The sequence below is a fragment of the Poecilia reticulata genome, chromosome 19 (assembly GCF_904066995.2).
Source record: "Poecilia reticulata chromosome 19, P_reticulata-male-v2, whole genome shotgun sequence".
NCBI lineage: Eukaryota > Metazoa > Chordata > Actinopteri > Cyprinodontiformes > Poeciliidae > Poecilia > Poecilia reticulata.
In genome coordinates this window covers 8,983,376-9,006,072 of record NC_088848.1, presented here as the reverse complement: position 1 = coordinate 9,006,072, position 22,697 = coordinate 8,983,376, and the positions used below count along the sequence as shown (strand labels likewise).

The 22,697-nt window shown below is 39.8% G+C and overlaps 2 protein-coding genes across 3 annotated transcripts; one reads left to right on the top strand and one right to left on the bottom strand.

The window, feature by feature from the left end:
• Positions 1-1,163: 1,163 nt before the first annotated feature.
• Positions 1,164-10,735, top strand: coasy (CoA synthase). The gene is made up of 10 exons (XM_008436968.3): positions 1,164-1,554; positions 3,523-4,274; positions 5,653-5,867; positions 6,125-6,256; positions 7,352-7,541; positions 8,757-8,821; positions 8,912-8,996; positions 9,321-9,418; positions 9,940-10,086; positions 10,172-10,735. Exons 2-10 carry the CDS (start codon positions 3,587-3,589, stop codon positions 10,208-10,210), a joined length of 1,659 nt encoding a protein of 552 aa, XP_008435190.2. The 5' UTR covers positions 1,164-1,554; positions 3,523-3,586; the 3' UTR covers positions 10,211-10,735.
• A 390-nt stretch (positions 10,736-11,125) lies between these two features.
• On the bottom strand, positions 11,126-22,331 carry LOC103481492 (myosin light chain kinase, smooth muscle-like). 2 transcript variants are annotated; one of them, XM_008436969.3, is made up of 18 exons: positions 22,130-22,331; positions 21,577-21,993; positions 19,373-19,519; positions 18,500-18,658; positions 18,280-18,399; positions 17,929-17,973; positions 17,686-17,816; positions 17,446-17,602; positions 16,156-16,464; positions 15,982-16,078; positions 15,099-15,302; positions 14,805-15,022; positions 13,831-13,954; positions 13,409-13,561; positions 13,130-13,259; positions 12,911-12,992; positions 12,633-12,773; positions 11,126-11,667 (listed from the first exon to the last, which is right to left on the bottom strand). In XM_008436969.3, exons 2-18 carry the CDS (start codon positions 21,725-21,727, stop codon positions 11,462-11,464), a joined length of 2,574 nt encoding a protein of 857 aa, XP_008435191.2. In that variant the 5' UTR covers positions 21,728-21,993; positions 22,130-22,331; the 3' UTR covers positions 11,126-11,461. The 2 variants fall into 2 exon arrangements, with proteins under 2 accessions (XP_008435191.2, XP_081456523.1); XM_081600397.1 differs by having other exon boundaries at positions 21,577-21,988.
• Between the last annotated feature and the right edge of the window lie 366 nt (positions 22,332-22,697).

The following is a 22,697-nucleotide window of genomic DNA, read 5'->3' as shown; positions in this document are numbered from 1 at the left end:
AACCCCCAGGCAACCCAAATGAAGCTGCTTCTGCAAGATAACAGCGTGTTACGTCTTATATTTGTAAAGAAATAAAAAAAAGAATTGCCTGAAATTATTACATTTCCAATAAATAAATAAAAACTCCCACAAGAGTCGGTTTTATTTGGCAGTTTGTATTTGTAAATGCCGTAAATTCCCCTGCTCAATGCTTTCCCAAGAGCCTTGGGCTGAAGAAAGTAAATCACACAGGAATTTCAATCATGACGGTTGTGAAACTCGTCCCATACTTTTCTAAACTTGCCCCGGAGGAAATATTAACGCATGAACAATTTTCTTAACGTTTTTAATGAATAAATTTGTGTTACATTAGTTCCAGCATAATACATTCTGTCGCCCTTTGGTTCTTCAAAAATTTAAAAATATAAATAAAAACCTTCAGTGTAAACTAACTGTAGAGCAAGCAAAAGATAAAATCAGGATTACATGTAAGCTGACAACCCATTTAACATATACTCTCTAATAGCAGTAAAAAAAAACACAACAATTTGGTGACACGGAAAAATAGCACATAATACAAATATCTAAATGGTTAATATTGCATATACAGTCATTTAAAACCAATAAATAAATAGTTTGTTGGAAGAAACTTGAAATTTACTACATATCCCACAATTCCCGGGGGCGTCTCAGTAGTTTCCTGAAATATTCTGTGGGTGCGCATCATTCTTAATCCGGCGAGTCAATCTGTACGCCAAGCGCACCCAGCCTTGAAAGAAACATCTGAACTCCACCTCAACTACACCTAAGGAGATTTGTGGACTTGTAGGAACAAAAAGAAAAACTTAAATAGATGTAATTTGTGTATTTGTCAGTAAGTTTACAGTCATTGAGCAAACACAGTATTAAGTATAAATAAGTCAATAGAGAATACTGGCAGGAAGTAAATGGATAGCGTTTAGATTTTAATGCTGTCAGTGAGTTGTTTTTTTAATAACCACTTCCCGCCGCCAAAAAAACGCGTTTTATCTCAATTTAAGAGTTGAATTCCTCCCAGTCGGCCTCGTCATCGTATACCCGCCCCATCACCCGGCTGACTACTACAGAATGCGACCCCTGTTCGTGAAACGTCACGTGACTATTAACAAATCAAATGAGGGACTTGCTCCTTTTGTCATCTCCGGTGAGGAAGCCGGATAGACTCGATCAGAAGCGGCTTGTGAGGAGTTTATTTACAGAACCCAATACGAGGAAATATGTTCACTGAATAGTGGCGATCTATAAGAAATATCTATCTTGAATGCCGACATTAATGTTCAATAAAACAAATACTCTATGGGGAACAATTCTCAGACTCCACCTACTCGGTGTTCCGGCTGCGTGGAAATGATGCGGACCCCGTAACTTCAACCAGAAGGTGCCTCCTAGCTGTAAGAAACAAGAGAGGAGTGTGAACTGGCTTAAAGTGTGTTTAAATGAAGGTTGTCCGATGAACAGTCAGTAGAGTAAATATGTGTACAGCTGTGCATATGACGATTAGTCCGTTCTTCACGTCTCGTTAGCTTTCTTCATCGGGTAAGTAGCTGCTAAGTTGCATGTGCATGCAGTTAGCTGTCAGTTACAACCGACAGTTAAAGCTGTGTTTCTGGGCCTTAACATGTGTATGGAGCAAAAATGCAAACTGTAAATTATGAGTGATAGATATAGAACACATTTAACTCGCTGCAATTGCTTTACGGTTCAGTTTTCTTTGTGCAATTGTTTACGAAGTATGATTGTTGCTTTAAATGTGGCTAGCTAGTTATGAGTAGGACTTATTTAAGGGACTATTTTATGACTTACTTTGTTTACAAATGAGACCTCATTACCACAGCTGTTAACAAATTATATTAAATCCACACTGAAAAAGGTGACTGCGTTTATCGTCGCACACAGCTTTGTGTATCGATGGAAAGTATTGATGTTAATCAGCAATTACTGAATGAATTTGTGGTTTTGATCTGTTGCCAGAATGACAAATTAAGAGTGTAAAGTGCACCACTCTGTTCACTCCTAAAGTGCATCTAAGCTTGATGTTTGGACATTGTAACTCAGAGTTAAAATGTTATCTGCCACTGTGTTTAAATGTAACCAATTGCAGGGGTGAAAAAAAAATCCTCCTTTAGTTTATGTCTCCAGAAATGAAGGTCTTTGTCCCTGTATGCTTTTGCAAACTGCATTCTGGCTTTTCATGTTGCATGACATGACACCACCCGTCAGTCAATCCAGCTGGTTTGGCAGCAACTACTGAGCAATCAGTGGTTGCAATTTTATCCCGAAGTGAAACTCTCCAGGAGGAACTGAACCTTCTTTACCTCTGACAACATTATTGGAGTTTATCATTACAAATGCACTGCAACCATGGAGACTTGATGAAACAGATGAACGCGGCACCTTCAAGCATCTGGATATCATTCCCAAGGATGAACCAGACTTGAACAGCTCCACAATTCTCTTCCTGATATATTTTTGGGCTTTAATTCACTGTTTAAATAATTGGTCATCGTTCTGTATATAAACTTCAGATTTTAAAGACATTAATAAATAAATCTCTGACGTACTCTTCCTCTACACTGCAGCAACACAAAATATTACCAAGTAATTGTGGTCTAGTTTCTAGTGCAAATATCTTAGAGCACTTGAAATGAGACAAAACTAACTCATAAGTAACTTTTGAACAAGATATAGAAGCTTGTTTTAAGTCAATAATTCCTTAAAATTATAGAAAAAGCACTAGTTCCACTGGCAGATTATTTTATACATATCATGGTAAAAATGTCTTGAATTAATCTTCTAATGGGACTAGTAGTTTTTCTGCAAGTTTTTAGAAATTATTAACGTAAAACAAGTTCCAATATCTTGCTGAACAGTTGTTTGTAAAACAGTTTTATCTTATTTCCTGTGTACTAGAATATTTCCACTAAAATTTGACAAAAATTACTCTGTAAGATTTTGTGTTTTTGCAGTGTAATTAATGTGGAATTTGGCAAATGGAAATAATTTTGGTGAGTTTGAAAAAGATACTTGTGTCTTTTTATTCAGTGTAGATAAACTTTTGGTTTCAACTGTATTGTCCTGTAACAATATTAGCTTTTGCCTTATTTAAATAATACAAACTAAAGCTATGGTGTTTTAAAGTGTGGCCCGGGGGCCATTTGTGGCTCTCGAGAGGATTTTGTATGGCCCCTGACCACAAGTCAAGAATGGTAAACATTTTGGCCAAAAAAAGTAGAAAATAATTGACCTCAAAAAATGTGAAAATTGTTTTCCTTGTAAGAGGCAACCATTGGAAGCCCTTTTCATGTTTTGAACCTGTAAAGTTAAACAGATTTTGAAAAAAGAAAATATTGTTGAGCAGAATTAAAAACAATCACAAACAAATTTAGAATTTTGTGGCCAACCAGGAGTTTAAATTTGCCTGTTTTGGCCCCCAGGTTAAAAAGTTTGTACACCACTGAACTAAAGCACTTTACCTATAATTTGCCCCGCTTTTGTTTTCCTCAGTGAGCCGCCCACTGTGACTCTCCTCTGAGACTCCTGGGAATCCCTGTGATTATCAGACTCAACCATGTCCATGTTCAGCACAGGGATCCTTGTGCTGACATCTCCTCTCCACACTCTCCCGTTGCGCATCGCTCCGGTTCTCAGCTCGGCCGCTCAGCTCGTCGACCGCACGCTGTACGTCCACCTCCATCCCGGGCTCAACCTGACCGGTGGGACCCAACCTCGACCCGTTTTCATTTCACCCGTAGTCGACCTGTCCACGCTCATCACTCGGCTCTACAACAACGCAGCGGACGTATGCGGCCACCTGGATGTTCGGGTTTTGCTCACTAATATCCGCGCTCAGCCGGCTGCCGGCGGCGGGACGGCGGCTCCGAACTGCCCCTTCCCCACACCGCAGCCTCTGTTTCACTCCCCAGACGTGGTGCTGACGGACTTTGCGCTGCAGGACACGCATCAGTCCAATCAGGTCCAGCAGTGTCTGGAGAAGTACACCGGCCACTGTTACGTCTGTAGACCCGGTATCTCATCAGTGCTGCTTCATCCGCAACTAGTGGAGCTGCAGGAGAAAGGGGACGAGCCAAAATGTGACGAAGAACAAAAGGCTGGACCCGTGGAAACCTACAGCGATGTAGTGGTAGGAGGAACGTTCGACCGGCTGCACGGAGCCCACAAGACGCTGCTCAGCATCTCGTGTCTCCTGGCCAACAGGAGGTTTGTCATTGGAGTGTGCGACCAAGCAATGCTTAAAAGTGAGTGGTCCTTTTAAGACTTTAACAACATTTATTCATCAAAAGCTCTGATGGCAAAATGATGCAGCGCCATGCAAAAGTATTCATGAATGCTACGACCACTGTATTGTATTTTGGGCGAATCTTTGTGATGGAGAAACTCGGAGGACTTTAAAAAGTGAGAAACGGATGATAAATTATACTTGGTTTTTTGACGTTTTTTATTAGGGATGCACCGGTATGAAAATGACAATTAATCAATTGTGATTAATTGTAATTAATTGATAATTAAAATATTAGTCAACTACTTTGTAATTCAGTAATCTGTTACTTATTACACAGACTCAAAAGCGGCAATTTACTGAAAGAAAAACGCCTTCAAAGCAGTAATTGAGCAAAAAATAAGTACATTTTGCATTTAAGATAAAAAAACCCCACCTTTGTCTGTGATATGTTTTACCCAGAATTTAAAAGTTTTCTATTGAGCAACTTCTGATATCCAAGTATTGATCAGTTAATAAAATCAACAGATCAAATTTTGAAGAAAGATTTGAACCTTTCACATGTTGATGTTGATAGTATTTTATATAGCTGCAGATAAATCTTTCCTAGAAAAGATTAAGTGTACTCTAAAGAAATAAAATATTAGAAAGCAACGTCTTTCTATTCTTGCTCAAAAAGGATTCTTTAAATTTATTTCTAATAATGTGTCAAATTATCTTATTCGGTTAAGTGAAAAATCTGCAGTATGTCTGTTTTTGTTTTTTTAATCTGATTAATCATCAGATAAATAAGAACTTTTCAGAAGAAGCAGCGTCATGTAGATTAAAGAACACAGCAGGCCGGTCAGAGAGGAAGTTGTGTAGAAGATTAAATCAGGATAAGGTTATGAGTCAGTAATCTTTGAACATCTTAAAGAGGATAAATCCAGCCTCTTAAATTGTATAATAGGGCACAATAAATCAGCCCATGGTGGCAGAAGTGTCATGCTGTGGGAATGTTGTTTTTTTTTTTTACAATGTGGACAAGAAAACCAGTCAGAGTGGAAGATGTGGAGATTATCCTTCCAACAGGGATGGTTCAGATCAAAGCATGTTTATGTTAGACTGGCCTAGTCAAAACCCAGACTGAAACTTAATTAAAAAAATAAATCCGTGGCAAACTTGTAATTTTGATGTTCGTAGATTATTTCCATCCAGTCTGACTGAGCTGAAGCTGTCAGGTCAAAAGGTTTCAGTCTCTACATGTGGTTTTCTATCACATAAAATCCCAATAAAGTACCTGGAAATCTGTGACTGTAACACGACAAAATACGGGAAATTTCGAGGAGAACGGATGCTTCTGCAAGGCACTACATGTGGGGCACTTCTGGCTGACTTTTGCTTCTCTGCGGTTTCAGAAAAAGTCCTACAGGAGCTGATTGAGCCGTACTCGGTGCGAGTGCAGAGACTCCAGGAGTTTCTGCAGGACACCAAACCGTCCCTGCAGGTGGAGATCCTCCCACTTGAAGATCCCTTCGGCGTGTCCATCGTGGACCCTCTGCTGAAATGCATCGTGGTCAGCGAGGAGACGAGAAAAGGTGGCGAGGCCGTCAACAGGAAACGCGCCGAGAACGTACGCTGTCCCATTTCACTGTGTTCAATGTTGAAAGTATTTCGTACAATGTTTATTGTCATATTTTAGGCTGAACAGAACCTGAAATCAGACACGTTGTCACGGTAACATCGGTGCAGGTCACTTGTACAGATTTTATCATAGATTCTGCATTCGTCTGACAAACAGCCTGAAATTGGAGATCACCTGCAGGAAGGTTGTAATATTTCTGTTATAATATTTCTGGTTTTTTGTTTGTTTTTTTTTACTTTAACTAGGACCTTCCACCTCTTGTCCTTCATGAGATCCAGGTGCTTAAGGACGCTCACCGCAACGAAATCGAGGAGGAGAAGATCAGCTCCTCCAGTCTACGCTCTCGTCTACTTGGCACCCTCCTTAACCCGCCTAAAGTACGTTTAGTTTATTTTTTACAAATCCTGGTCAAACAAATCATATATAATCAGATTTAAAGATGGCTTTCTTAAGTCCTTATCCTGTTTGTTTTTGTTTATAATTGGCACCTGAGAAATTCTAAAAACAAAAGAAACAAAAAGAACTGGCTTTTTTATTTATTTGTTTATTGCTTCTAACACCAATAAATTTTATATAACGATGTGAAAACATCAATAAGTATCAATAAACTTGAAAATGCAGTGACTATGTGCAGCTTGGTGGTAAACTGCACCATAATCCAATCCATTGACTGTTTTCATTTCGTCTTAGAAAAAAAATTTGTTTCACTTCTTAGATATTTTGTAAATCTCTTTTATTTATTCATTTATTTTATTATTTTTTTACTATTGCAATTGATTTTTTGTTTTTAGAGCACTGAGATCTCAAAATATGGGCCTTATAAATAAAAGTTGTTGTTATTGTGACTGCAGTGACACAAAGTGACATCCTACACATAAAGACTTCAAAAGTTGTAAACACTCTTTTATCATCATTACATTGAAATATAATGATAAACCTAAACCTCCTGTCTAATCTATGACAGGTTTTATATCATAATGTTTATTTAATTGATTGAATAAGCTCCATTTCTTTTTCTGTTACTTTTTTGCCACAATAAATCCAGTCAGCAAATTTCTTTCTGGTCTGAAAGAGTAAAAAACTGTTTTTTTTTTTTTGTGTGTGTGTTTTCTACAAAACAGAAATAAAAGCAGGCATATCGGAAAGAGCAGCTGACTTTTAAATCCGTTGCTAAAAAAACTCGGACAGTTAATCTTTTAAGCTCAGTTTTATTGTGGCCAGCATAAAGTTTGAGGAAACGCAACAGCTTTCAGAATGGTTAGAAACCTGGAGTCTGGTTTGCATGAGGGTGATCTAATCTCTTTGTTCGCTGCTGGTCATCAAGACGGTTTCCCCTGTGAGGGCGGGGAGCCTGTTTGACTCGACTCCAGGAGCCCTGACTGGGTTTTGTTGTTGCTTCTCCTGCTTGGAGCCTCATTGAAATGTTCTTGTCATCTCATGGATTTGTATTTTTTTTGCCTCCTTTGCGTCAGGGTTCGCCCCACCTCCCTCCTACCCCTTATGTGATCGGTCTGACGGGAGGCAGCGGCAGTGGAAAGAGCTCTGTGGCCAAACAGCTGGAGGTTCTGGGCGCGGTTCAGATCGACTGCGATAAGCTGGGTCATGAGGTGTACCAGCCTGGTGCACACTGCTATCGGAAAGTGCTCGAAGTTTTCGGATCAGGTAGAGACCAGCTTTTACTTTCAGGGCTTGTTAGAGCTGGTAAAGGTGCTTATTAAACATGCGTTATGTAGCGATGATGCTAATTTCCTTGAAACGTATTTCCTGATACATAGTGTGAACACCCATTGAATTTTTTTACATTTTGTCACGTTGCAGCTACAACCATCAGTGTATTTTTAAGTGATGATATGTGCATAATTCTGAACTGCCACAAAAACACAGGGATTTGCAAAAGTATTCATACCATTTGTACATTGTTCATATTTAATCCCATTGCAAACAACACAAATTAGTACTTTGCTCTGGTTGATTGTTTTGTATCATTGTCCTTCTGATTTTTTTCAATTATTTAATCTGACTAGGTGATATGACTTAAAATCAGATTTTTTTTTTCTCATACCAAATTTATTTCAGATTTTTTTCTCACTCTTAGAAAGAAATTACAAAATGGCAGAAAATGTTTTTACAAACTGAATTTTATTTTGTCCCTTCTGTGAGTTGACCTAAATTCTAAATAATTGGAAGCTGTGAAACGTGCTCGTCAAATAAGTTGGTAGACTTTGGGTGGCTTAACATCCTCCAAATGCACTGGTGTCGGAAAAAAATCCAGATTTTCCTCAAATTAAATCTTTAAAAACAAACAAAAAAATTATGCATTGTCCTACTCTAGTATTTAGTTCCCCTAATAATTTATGACAAGCTTCTCTGTCTCTTCTGAAGAAAATAATTCCCACAGCATGATGCTGCCACCACCATGTTTCATGTTTATTTGTATTTAGCCCAGAAATTTCAGTGGTGGTCCATCCTGGTTAGAGAACCTTCTACATGTTTGATTCGTGTCCTGAATGACTTTTTAACAATGAGTTTCTCCACTTCCACCTGAGCTGTGGATCTCTGCAGCTCCTCCAGAGTTGCTCTCATCTGTCTCTCTTCTGCCACAAGTTCTTAATTTCAGTGTGAAATTTGACTGGGATATTTAAACATATATGCTTCTATATATATATATATATATATATATATATATATATATATATATAAGCATTCCCCTCTGCAGTTTAGTTGTATGTTAGGAGATTTGCAGATGAGTCATAAACTTTCCACTTTTGTTTTGTTATTACTGAGTTATTTGAGTTTTTAAAAGTAAAGAATGTCAACTTGGGAGAAATGTCGCTTCGAGAGTTTCTTTAACCCTTTTCTCTGTTTCATTTCTTGCAGAAATTCTGAATGAGGACAAAACCATCAACCGGCGAGTTTTAGCATCAAAAGTATTTGGGAACCAGGTATTTCATCACCGGATGTGTCGCATCGCAATTCTCTGCAAAGTACAGCTGTTCTTTTGTAACTGACTTAAAGGTGATGTTTGTTTTCAGGCGCGGTTAAAATGTCTGACCGACATTGTGTGGCCTGAGATTGCAATTCTGGTCAAGCAAGCAGTAAACCAAGCCAGGAAAGAAGGTGTTGAATTATTGAAGCTGCTCAGTGTTTCTGTCTGATTGAAGCTGGTTTTCGTATTTTTGCTCTCTTGAATCCTTTTATTAAAAACCGAATCATTCTTAGGTTCGTGCTTTTGTTGTGATCTTCTGCTAGAATCAGTTTGACAGAAACTTTTATAACAAAAATGTGAGAAGCTGGAACAAAAAATGCTAAAGTTAATGTATAGAGTTAATGTGAATGTTTTATCCCAACAACAAACTTTAATTGCGTGTTGCACGCATTGTCACGTTTTCAGCCACAGTATGGTCTTGTTCCTAAAATAATTTCTTCTTTGTTGGTTTTTAGGTAGGAGGGTTTGTGTGGTTGATGCGGCTGTTCTTCTGGAGGCCGGCTGGATAGACTTGTTCCACGAGGTTTGGGTCATCATCATTCCTGAGGAGGAGGTGATGATTTCTTACCGGCATCCTCAGTGACACAAATGGAAGCAGCACTTATACAGACTTTAATAGCTGAGATACAGTTTCACATATGACTGAGAATCTGTGGCAAAACTTAGGATTCCTGACCAGAAGCTCTACATCCAAATGGACTGACCTTGAGCACATTTGAAAAGATAAATTGGCAAACATTTAGAATCTAGATGAACAAAGCTTTAGCTAAAGGTTTGTCTGCAGAGATTTATAGATTTGTAGAAGAAGTTGAAACTGTATATATTGAAGTCTGTTTCTTGTTGTCATGCGACAAAATGGGAAAAATTTCAAAAGACAAATACTTTTTCAAGGACCAAAAGCCATTAAACATTCGGTTTGAACATTTCATGCATTATGTTTTAATATGCGGTAACCTTGGTAACCTTTTTTGTTTCTTTTACACAATGCCACTAGAGTGCACCAGAGTTTCTAAACTTATCTTTGCTAAAACAACTGACGCTTTTTTTTTTTTTTTTTTTGGCGATTCTTTCCAGGCCGTGACAAGAATAACCGAACGGGACGGGGTCAGCAAAGAAGATGCCCTGCGCAGGCTGCAGAGTCAGTGGCCAAGCAGCAAACAAGTCAAGCATGCTAACGTAGTGCTGAGCACTCTGTGGGAGCCAGAGGTCACCCAGAAACAGGTCAGACACTCATCATCACGTCAGTCATTTCATGAAGCAGTTGTATGTAATTTAAATGGACTTTTTTTTTATTATTTTTTTAAAGGTACTTAAAGCTTGGAATCTCCTTCAGAAGAGAATCTAGAAGACAGAGCGACGATAGAAAACATCTCTGGATTGCATCAGCTTTCACTTGTGGAGAGAAAACGCAGAAGGAAGTGTGTGTGTGTATGCGTGCGTGCGTGTGTGTGTGTGTGTGTGTGCCAGTGACCAATCCACCGGAGGAAACACTGCCTTAAACAAAACGTGAGGACAGTCATCATGCATCTCTAGCTAACCAAGCAGCCTCCCTCACTTTATTCAAGAACCCAGTGCCTGAGCCTCTGCAGAGGTTTTTAAGTGTCATTTCATGTCCAAGATGCTTAATTTAAGGATGAATGTGAGAAAGTCAACTTGGAAGCGAAGATAATTTAGATTTTAAATGAGTAACCAGTGAGGTTTAGGTCAGATTTTTTTTAAAGTTGTCTTTAAATGATCAGTGAACATTACATATTTCAACATTAGTGTTCTTGGCTGTATCCAATGTTAATACTATAAATTACTAAGGTGTTTTATAGTTCAGAAATATGTGGACGCTAATTTGTAAATAAATACTTATTTCACAAATAGGCATCACTTAAAGTCTCATTGAACTTTGTAATTATTTTCCAGAAAGGAGAAATTGTTAAAATGTTTGGGGAAACTGGAGCGGATTCTCCGAGATCCAATCTGTTAATCAGCGCATCCGTTTGGTCTGAAGGGACAGAAAAATTGTTTATATTTAAACAAGTCTGTGTCTAATAAATTGAAGTTTACAAAAAAAAGTATAGAAATCTTGTAATTTGGGCATTCTTGGTTCTTGAATCTCAATTTTGCTTTTATTGTACGTTATTTTACTACATCATACAACACTGAAATACATTTTCTATCAAGTAAAGTTTTCCTCATTCATTTGGACAAACTTGCAGCAGAACTTTACATGTTAAGCCTTCTAAGTGTTGTACACATTTAATGAACCAGGTTGTGTTGTTTAAGAGTCTTTATTTTAGTGCTTTTATAAAACTTTTGTAAACAATATTGTAATATACAAATGCATCTGTAATGCCATTTATAAAATTCAGATTAGGTCTTGCATTGTTTTACCTTTTTGCTTTAAAAAAAATACACATTTCAACCATATCCGAGGAATAGAAAGTGTGAATCTCTAGCAGTGAGTGTTAAAAAAATCTTTCCTTTTAACAGAACGGCACCGCTGTCATGCAACACATTTGTGACTTCAGCCATTTGTGTCCTCCAAAAATTAAACAAGTGTCCATGTGGCGGCCTAAACAAATCAAATCTACTAGTGCACATTCTCTCACAGTTCGACTTTCAGCTTTGCGGAGCACATCGCCTCCCCAAGCTCGTTTTGGGCTCTGCACACGTAAATCCCGGAGTCAGAGAGCGCCAGATCAGCCACAACCAAAGAGCAGAGGCCGTCAACGTCCCGCTGCAGCCTCACTCTGCTCGAGTCGCTCACCGGCTCCTCGCCACGAAGCCACTTCACCTCAGGTTGTGGGTAACCTGTGATTTGGGGGAAAAAAACAAAAACGATTAAACTTTTTGTTTCCTGGTTTTATGCAGCAGGGCAAATATCTATTAGTTTCTTAATTGATTTCATACTGAAATTGAAAACGACCCAACATCTTTTGTTCCAACTCTTCAGGCCTCTGTTAGGATGGTAAATGTCAACTCTATTAAAAGTGTTTGTCATTGTATAGCTGCGTTCCAGTCAGAGATGTTGCTGCTCATTAAAAACCTGTTTTGCACCTATAAGACGCATCACTGACGACTTCTAAAGTTCCTATATAATTGAGCCACTTATGCAGAAAACAGTCTGAATTGCAAAACACAATTTTGTGTTCAAATGGAGTCTTCAGGGTAAAAAACTTTTGTGTTCATAAAATTCAGATGTGCTATGGATCGTCTTTGAGGTTTTGTTTTAGGAAGGTTGAAGTCTGCTTGTGTCCTGCTTTAACTTTCCATTAGCACCACTCCCCTGTCAGAATTTGAGCCAGTTTCAAAAAGACATTTGGAGAAATAAACAGATTTAGAGGAACTCTTCAAAAAAAAAAAAAAATACTGACCCTAATTAAATTACCCAGTTCTATCTGAATACTAACTTCAACATCCACATTTAGCATCAAAACACAAACCAAGGCATCATTCTACAGCTTTTAAGTACCTTCTATCTTTTGCTGCCTAACTTTTTAAAATATCTGTTTTGGATCTGTGACTTTTATTTTTTTTTTTTTTAGATGAGTAGTTTTCGAATGGTAGAAGTCAGCTTTTGGTTTGTTCTTACTTTTACAGCATCAAATCCACCCTGAGTTTTTCCATAGTTTGGTTGTTTGGAGACCTAATTCTCATTCCCACTTTAAAAGAATGCTGTCCAACACACAATTCGCATCAAGTATCTCATTCTCTGCCGTTTTGCTCCTTGAGAACCTATTTTGGATCTATAAAGAGCATCAATGCTCCGTCAGTACCGTCAACCAGGCATGTCAGCTGAGCGGTCTCTCCCTGGTGAAGGGTGACGTCCTTCAGGGCCTGCTGGAAGTGCGGCTCAGTCTGCAGCTGCTTGTCCAGCGACTGGATGGCCTCCTCTGCCTCGTGGCTCCACACTGGCTCTGAATGGACGGACACACGGGAAACAAGGCCGCGGTGATCAGAGGAGTGTAAACTTGAAGTGACAGCCCCCCCAACTGTGAGTCATTTGGCGTTTGTGAGGAGATCTGGGACGAAAGAAGGCATTTGTGTCCGTTACCCTCCGAGAAGCTGCCAGGAGAATCCGGCTTGCTGGTGAGGTTAGCCATCCGGTTCAAGGCCAAGACAGCTTGGCCAGTTTTCTGTAGGGTGAAAGGAGAAACGGTGACTCATGACCAACGCCGCTCGCAGCCAGGCTTTGAGTTTGTAGGCTTAAACTAAAAATTCCTCAGAGGAGACATGTTTAGAAAATGTGTCGTCTGTCTGGCTCTGGGTCTACCTTCCACTTGCGTCTGGCGAGGAAGCGCTTCATCTTCTCTTTATTCAGAGACTTGGTTGCTCTGCGGGTCAGAGGGGTGAAGGAAGCCATCCAGGAGTGGGCGAGGGCCTCTGTGCACGACAGCCTAGATCTTTTATCAAAAACGGGCAGATATTGAGCAGTGACAATCGTCAGCGCTTTACCTTCATTCTTCAGTCAAGCGCAAAATACTCCTTTTAGCCGTTTTGCCGTCAGCATCAGCTGAACATGTGATCATCTGAAAACATAAGGCAGACCAACCTTCGGTCTTTCTTCAACAGGGAGCTGATGAAGTCCTTTGCCTCATCAGAAATGTCCTCAAAACTTTCCGGGTCGAACTCAAAGCTGGCTGCTGTCACCAGAGCTAAAGTCTCGGCGTCGTTGTTTCCCTGGAAGGGAGATTCTCCGCTGAGCCTGGATCACAGACGGTGAAAAAACAGGCTCAGACAAGCTCGCCTTGCAGGGTAGCCATTATTTTCCTGTGGCCCACATTTCTACTTAGAAGAAAGTAAGTAGTTTAAAACTGATGACACAAGACGGTGTCCTCTCTCAGCAGGTTCTGCTCCTGTTGAGAGAGAGAACCAGCAGATGGTGCCAAATCTGCACCTATTCAGACACTTTGCGCCGCAAGCTTTTGAAGAAGACGTTCAAATTCAAAAGATCACCGCCAAAGTTCAGCTTACAAGATGAAGCAGATGACGCCGATGCTCCACATGTCGGTCTCCAGTCCGACCGACTCGTAGTTGATCACCTCGGGAGCAACGAACTCTGGAGTGCCGTGCATCACCATCAGAGGTTTACCCTCCTCTACAGGAGGAGAGAAAACAAAAAATGATTTACAAAGAGTCATTCCTCATGTTAGGACCTCCTTTAACGTTCACCGTTTTGCAACAGCATTCATTCTCCCTAAACTCAGGAGGAAGTATTTGTCGACATGACAAATGATGAGAAATACTTGGAAGAAGGTTAGTGTGCTCAGAGGAGATCAACATGGGGCAGAATTTAAGTTTATTTATAAAGCACGTTAAAAAAACGTAACTCAATGCTGAGGGATGCTTTTCTTTAGCAGTGACTGAGAAGCTGAGTTGGAAAAAAAAATTAATAGGACTAAATAAGAATCATTTCTTGAAGAAAAACAAGACGCTGCCAAAGATCCAGCAGGACAATGACCTTAATCATACAGTGGATGATTTAGATCAAAGTTTGTTCATCTGGTGGAGTGTCTCTTCTGCAAGGCGCCGTACATACGAGAGGAACATAAACATCAATTTTTACGTTTTAGACGTTTTCAGCAGAATAATTTAAGATTTGATCCAACAAGAGAGTCTCTAATTGTCTCTACAGAGAACAAGGTACTTTCATTCCATTTTCCTGAAATAGTTTCACTCCGTCATCTATAAAAAGACTTGTTGTGACATAACTGCTGTTGTAGAAATCTAGCCATTTGAGACACCCTGATTTTATCTTTGGCATGCAGTCAAGGCTGTTCTCTTCCAAAGCTGCACATATAAAGGATACTAAAATATTTGACAGTGTTTTATATGTTAAAAACAACACTATTTTATGTGTGATATATAAAGTTGACATTTATCTGAAAATAGAAGAGATATTAAAAATGTACTTATTAGATCATCTTCACTGTATTGCTCACATTTACCTAGCTCCCTGGCCAAACCAAAGTCAATTAACTTGATCTGCGTGCCGGATGTGTCCACGCAGACGATGTTCTCCGGTTTGAGGTCCAGGTGGATGATGTTCTGCTTGTGCACGTACTGCATGCCCTCCAGGATCTGCCGCACGTAGCGAGCGCTGGTGAGTTCTGTGTGCTCAAAGTTTTCGTCCACGATGCGTTCAAAGAGTTCCCCGCCGGCGACGCTGGGAAGACAAAAAAAAACAACTCAAGGGCCCGGTGGTGCAGATGTGAAGCAATCACCAGATAAGGATGACTTACTACTCCATGACCATGGCCAACTCCGGACGAGTTTCGTACGCAGCCCGACACTGGACTATCTTTGGGTGGTGAAGCTTGTTCATTATTTGAATCTCTTTGCGAGCTTCTGCCTTGGCGTTGGCGGTCCGGGCTCGGTAGAACTTGGCTGCAAACTCTTTGCCAGTCTCTTTGTCGGTCACTCGGTACACCTGTCCGAACTTCCCACTGGAATAATGAAAAGTGAGATTGTAATGGGAAAATTTCGTTGTTAGCCTCATTTCATTTTTGAAATGAGGCATCCTTTTCAACCATTTATTTACCAATTATATCTGCTGTGTTTTTGTATTTCTACAAGATGTGTTTTCCATTAAAGAAGTTTCAAGATAATGTTTTCCGCAGCTGTGACACTATAAGAGACCTGAAGACATCTTGGGTAAAATGCTTGATCTGGTTATTGTCTTAAAAGACTGTTATGTGTGGAATGTAGTTTGTACCCCTGTTTGACCTGAACCCAGGAGTAACTGACAAAAGAATTAGAAGTTTCTCTTGAAATCCTTATCGGCTCTTTCCTGCCATGAAAATAGTCCCCTTAAAGAGGTGAGGGACGGTTCATGAGGTTCATAAGGATTGTCTATGTGGTCCATTTGGCAATAGAGATAAGATCAAACTTTGGGTGAGTCTTTTCCTTGCAGTGACTGTGATGTGTCTGTGTTCAGTGAGACGTGTCTTCGAACGCTTTTGTCTTTGAATAGAGAAATGTAAAGACAAAGATGAATCTTTCTCTTATTATTGAAACAGATTCTCGTTCTTTGATCAATGAAATCTCCATAACAAGATCAAGCAGCATTATGAATGGCCTTCATGCATGAATTAATGCCAACGAGGAAGAAAAACGCATACGTACACCCCAAGCTTCTCGTGCACATTGTAGTGATCCTTGACGTTGTGTTTGGTGTCAATAGTCACGGTCACATAGGAGCCAGGCTCATCTTTGTTTTCCTCTTTAAGCAAAAACAAAGAGTCAGTTTTCAATCTGAACAGACACTTCTTCTATCAACAGTACCAGCACATTACTCACTTGAGGTCGCCATCTTGATGTACGGAGACTCCTGGCTCGGGTCGCTGGTACCTGCGACGTTCCAGGCTCTAACCCTGAACTTGTACCATCCCAGAGGCTCCAAACCTGAGCAAATTTGGCTCGAGGTGTTCTTACACCTACTTATTTTAGTCCAGCTTCCAGGCTCTTTGGGGCCGTCTTGAAGGGCCTCTACAATGTAACCCAACACGGCTGTGCCTCCGTCGTAGCAGGGGCCCGTCCAGGACAGAACCAAGGATTGGGTCGAGATCCTGGAAGCAACAGGCTGGGACGATGGGGGAGTGGGTCGGTCTGAAAAGCAGAGAGGATTTTTCTAAGTAAATAAACATCACACCACTGGGGTGGCAGCAAATGAACATTTACATCTCAAAGTTAAACTGTTGAGCATAAATGAGTAGAAAAAAGGATTTGAGTGAATCTGACAAAAGCAATATTGGGCTGGCAGGTTGTCAGGGTCAGTGTACCTCCAAAAATGCATGTCTTGTGGGTCCTCCCCGCCCCATAATCTGTATTTGTTAGTATCCATCAGAAGAGGTCAGAAGGAGGAAAAGTAGGGAACTGGTATCACAAATGTTCACCTATGCGGTCCAATCCAACAGATGAGTTACTCCAGCTCAAACTGCAGACGAAGCAGACACTGGTTCTGGTAGAAAAGTGTTGGAACCCTGCATTGCTGTTTGTTGCTCAAGGGGCTTGGTAGCTGGAGACCAATCAGAGTACATATGCTAACCACTCTGGAGGTGCCCTCAATGAAGAAGCACCAGAACTTGACCAACAGAAGGAAGAGATTTGGTTTATAATTTTTTTTTCTTTTAAATCACTTGATTTTCCCAGTACTTTCCCAATACTGCTAACCTGGGCAGCACATGGTACCAGGACATACCATGGGGATCAAACAACCCATCACATGCAGTATGATGCTGTGGGTTTGACACATATGGTTGCGTATCGTGAACATCTTTTCAAGTAAACCATATTTTTTGATGACTGGAACCTCTTTCTACAGATGGCTTAGAGTCGACCAAATATCCCAACCCAATCCTTATCCGTAAAGGCAACCCCTCTCCAATCACAGAACGATTTTCTGCCAATATCTTGGTACCAGATATCACAGCACATCTTCACTGGAGTCAGGACAGACCGTTTGGCTAGCAAAAAGGGGGGGACAAAGGCCCATTTTATGTTTTTGTTGAATTCTCTGCGTCTCTACCGTATAAATATTCATCAAATGTTTGTATTTATTCATGTAAAACATTAGATGTCCAATCCCACCTATGACACTGAGCGACACCGTGTGCTGAGCGGAGCCGTGTCTGTTTCGGACAACCACAGTGTACGAGCCCGTGTCTTCTGGAGTGGCTTCAGAGACCTCCAAACTGCTCTGGGTCTTCTCGTTCTTCACGGTCACCCTGGAGCCTCCTGACACCACCTGGAGAAGGAAAAGGTCGGTTTTAGAGTCTGAAAGCACAGATTTGGGTTCACCACAATTATCTGAGTCTATAGCAGTTTTACTTTGGCTCTGTTGTAAATCCAGCAACAGGCCACGGGAAGAGAGCTGCTCTTGAACACACAGCGTAGCCGAGCCTTCTGACCCACACAGACCTCCACCTTTTCTGGTGGGTCTACAAACTTCACTGGAGGACCTGAATCCAACATAAAATCAGGTTAGAAAACACCCAACATTTCAGCAGGATTTGGACTCAAACAATGGAAACTGACAGAGCTCAGCTGCTTACTTGTAAATGTCACACTTACCTTTGCTCGGGGGAGCTTTTGTTTGAAGTCTGCAGTCTCTGATAACTGTGGAGAATAAAGAAGTAGGTGGACTTACAGTTAGGTGTCATGATAGGTGAATTTGAAGAGAAACCAACCAATCATGAAGCAGCAGTCATGAGTGGTTGCAGAAGCAAACAAAACACTGAATCAATCAGCCAGAATTAGATCTTTCCTGACCAGATGGGTAAATTTGGCCTCCACTTGTGAGTACTGCTTATTGAGATTTATGTCATATGAGAAGATAAAACAAAATAAAATGAAAGTGTTTCATGCTCTTAAAACAGTTAGATTTTAAATGAAGAAAAACAAAAAAACAAGTTAATAATCTACCTTGATCTCTTTCTTTATGTTGCCGTTCCCCGTTAGTGTTTTCACAAGACTCTGATTCCGATGAGACATTGTTGTGCGGCTCATGGTTGCTTGATGTGGGGATTTCCTTTGTTGAGGCCTCTTTTGTAAAACACAGTGACATGGATTTTGTGTAAATAATTCTCCTCAACGGACTCGTACTGATTGATACTGGTCCTACTGGTCCTCATGTTTTTTTTACCTTGACCTTTAATATGTAACAGAGCGCTGCTGGCTGCCTTTCCAGCACTGTTTTCGGCCACACAGGTGTAATCGCCAGCATGTCCGCTTGAACACTGAGTCAGGGTCAGACTGGCAACGCTATTTTTAAAGGAAGTTCTACCTGCAGTTACACCAACACCTAAGTAAAAAGAAGGATATGTCTAATTTAAACACTGGAAAATGCAGAAAAATTCCATCCTTTACTTTAATCACATTTACCAACAGGAAAATATTCCACTTGTTGTTCAACATGCTAGTACCAACAAAAAAAAACTTCAGCGTTTTTCTCAAACAAACAGAAAGAGGATGATCTTTGACCTTCTCTCCAGAATGTCTTACTATCTTTTTTCATAGGTTTTCTGCAGGATTTAGCTTTGGAGACAGAAAAACCCCACAGAGGATGGCAGATTTTGTGTGTGTCGGCTCAATTCTGTGCAGATTTGGCCATATGTTTCGGATTATTTGCCTTTCAGATTTTTCAGAAGCCACAAAGTACTTTCTTTAACATTTCAGAAAGAGTTTATGAAGCCACCTGCTAACAAGTTATACTTGCACCACCAGAAAACAGGAAGTCATGGATTACTCATACAAAGTTCCTTAAGATAATGATCAACTTAAAATTGTTAAAGAATGCATTTCAAAAAAGGCTTTAAACGCATTTTAAAGGTGCTAATGAGTTTAGCAACACTTATTACTCAACATATGTTGACTACACAACTTACACTCAAATTAAAGGCTATATTTTTCAAAGGTTTTTAGTGTTTAGAGCAATAAATAAAGGTTTTTAAAAAAAATTCAGGGATGCCAATAATTGTGGAGGATGTGTATCATTTTGAAACATTGCATCACTCACCATTGTGCAGCCAGGAAACATTCAGCGGCTGAGTTCCTGTAATAACACCCTGAAACGTAACATTGCCTCCGATGCAGACTGAGCAATCCCTGATCGATTCCTTAAACTTGGGTACTTCCAAACTCTGAGTCGTTCCTTGTTTGACACCTTTGACGAAAAGCAGATACTTCAGCATGTTGAGTCATGTTTTACTTTTTGTTTTTCACTGACTAACCAGGAGGAACCAGCTCATCTATGTCCTAATGTATCAGGGGTTTTTTTAAGGTCTCTATATCTAGCAAAGTAGATGCCTGAAGAGATTACACCTCCATAACAGCCGATCAAAATGTTTGCAATGTTGCAGAGGTTATTATTTAGAGATCTGAAACTAATGTAAATATTCAGTTGGATTAATTATCTCTGACATTACAGTGCTGGTTTTTAAAGTGTGGGAGTTTTTCAAGGTGTTTACAAGGTTTTCCCCACAGATGTACAGATTGACTGATGTTGGAATGTGGAACAGGGTGGGCAATGGGTGGTCACTGGCGGATAAAGGAGGAATTTCACTCTGTTAAAGCTCGTGTATGTTTAGTGAAGAATGCGGGTGGGGGGGATGTCGCATGTTTGACTAAAACCATGTTGGAATTTAGCTGAAAACAGACCTTGATGCTTCTCTTCTCTTCCTGGAAATCCTCAACATACCTGCTTTTACTTTAAGCTTAAAGTACCGGCAGGAAGTTTAGTGGGTTGGAGAAATGAAGAGTCACAAATTCCTTTCCACATGTGGCACTGGTTAAGCTGATTTTTTTTTTTTTTTTTTTTTTAATGCTAGTGATTTAATCAAATACAAACACAATTTTAACTTAATTATTTTTAACATTTTTGGAAACATATCACAAAAGATTTGGGCCTGCAAATTGTAGGGTCGTGAACGTGTTTTATCACCATGCTGCATCGAATCTTCTTTTAAGGAGACTCTGTAAATGTTTAGGAACAGAGACGACCAAATGTTTACTCTTGAGTAATAGGTCTGGACTCCAGGCGTCTCTTTTTAGTCCCAAACTCTTGGCGTTTTAATAGATGCAGGCTGTCATCTATCGTAATAAGCAGAGCAGAGTTCAAGTATCTCACAGATGTACAAGTTATGCAATGTGGGGGAAAAGACGTGCAAGAGAACCCTCATGGATTGTGAACAAAAATGTAATAATTTTAATTATATTCATTTTTTCTTAAGTTAACTCAGGAATAAAGCAGATTAACAACATTTGGTCTCCGATACTTTTCAAAAGTAATGAGAACCTTTAAATTTTATCACACTATAATCACAAACATCAGTGCATTTCATAGTCCAACAAACACATCTGCATAAGCACAAAGTGGAAAGAAAATTGTGCATCATTTACTAAAATCTAACAAAAATCTGAAATGTGTGGCATGCATTTATGTTTGCCACCAACTTTTGCAGCAGCTACGGCCTCAGGTTTTTGGGGGTATGTCTCTACCAGTTTTGCCAATCTAGAAACTCCTTCAGATTGGATGAAGAACATCTGTGAGCATCAATATTCTTACCAAAGATCCTCAATTGGACTTAGGTCTGGACTTTGACTGGGCCATTCTAATATACGACTGCTTCAATCTAAGCCGTTCCACTGTAGCTCTACCTGCATATATTTAGGATCGTTGCTCTGCTGGAAGTTAAGACACATATTTGGACTATTTTTTTGTTTTGTTTTGCTAATAGGGTGATTTTGGAAGACAGAAAAATAAAGCAAATGAACCACATTTTTAGATTATATTTGTAACAAATGTACAAAACTTTCACTTTGACTTCACAATTATGCACTAATTTCTGTTGGTCTTCCTTCTGGATCTTTAAAGATTCTCTTTAATTTAGAAAATGTTATCATTAAAATCCTTAAAACATCTAAACAGTTAAAATACAGTGGCATTTCTCTTATGCACCCCAAGTTTTAAAAACATAAGTGGCATCCTAAATTTAAAATAAGCTACTATACATATATTTTTTATAAAACAACGTAAAATTTGCAGCTTTTCTTTGTATTGAATCAAAAGTATTCGGCCATTCTTGTTTTGGGCTTGTTCCGTCATTGAACAGATAGATGTTTCAGTTTGACAGATGATTATAAAATTGTCTCACTACAAGCTGTTAGAAAAAAAGCTTTGAAAGCTGAACTTTTTTTTTTTACAGTGTACTGAGATTTTACCTGTTGCAGATGAACATCTGAGCTTGTTGTTTCCTGTTATTGTCCTGCTTGTGGAGTCCAGTCCATTCTGTTTCTGCTTCCCTCCCTGAGGCTTGAGGACCATCCGGAAGGTGGATATGTACGTCTTCGGCTTCTTATCGTCCTTGTCCATCTTTCAGTCAGAACAAGAAGTCACCGGCTGTTGCACATCTGTGAGTCCTGCTCTTTCCCCTGAGGGTTTTGGTTTGATCTCCTCACTTTAAAAGCTCAAAGTGAAAGTTGGGTGCAACGTCACAGCTCTGTCTGTATTCGCACATCTTCAGAGAGGAACCTCTGTTTTCTCTCTGCCCCACACAAGTACATGTGCAGGAAACAGGCAGATTTATCGGGAAGGCCAATCAAAAACACAGATGTCCAGCCCCCGCTGGCCCTTCTGTGCTGAAAAATAGGGACGGGAAGAGTAAGAGAAGGAAGTGAGTGGGTGAGGGAAAGCATTCAACCTGAAGACAAACCGATAGCAACAAGATGGGGAAAGAATAAGGAATCAGAAAAAGAGAATTAAGAGCAAAATTACCTCTAAATAAGGTTCCCTCGTTCAAATCCAATCTCTGCTGTCAGCTCGTCTCTGCCATTGTACTTTTTGTCCTTCTCCCTGTAAACACTCAACAAAGCGTTGCGTGAGCTGTTGTAACAGAGTCGCAGTGAGGAAACAAGAAGAGCCAGTAGAGCAACTATGTCAAAGCCTTTATTCTACTGTGTAGTGAGGAAATATCTACAAAAATCTCTGAAATGCCTTTTAGTCTGATCGCAGGAGTAAAAGTGGAGAGCAGGGATGATGTGACCTCAGAGGTTTGCCTTGAAAACAAAGGGCCTTTTTTTTTTTTTTTTGCAAATTATATTCAAATAGATGCTTTCAAGGTGTGTCTTAAGTTACCTTGTGAACATGTTTTTGCCACAGGCTACCTTTATCTAGTCTCAGTATTCAAATGATGTTCATAGTGCCTGGAAGACTTTTTCCTGACCCTTCAATTTTTTTTTTTTTTTTTTACATTTTGTCACATTACAACCACTAACTTCAACGTATTTTATTGGATTTTTGTTTTGACAAACTCACACAACGTGGGCCGCATCCTTTCTTTTTT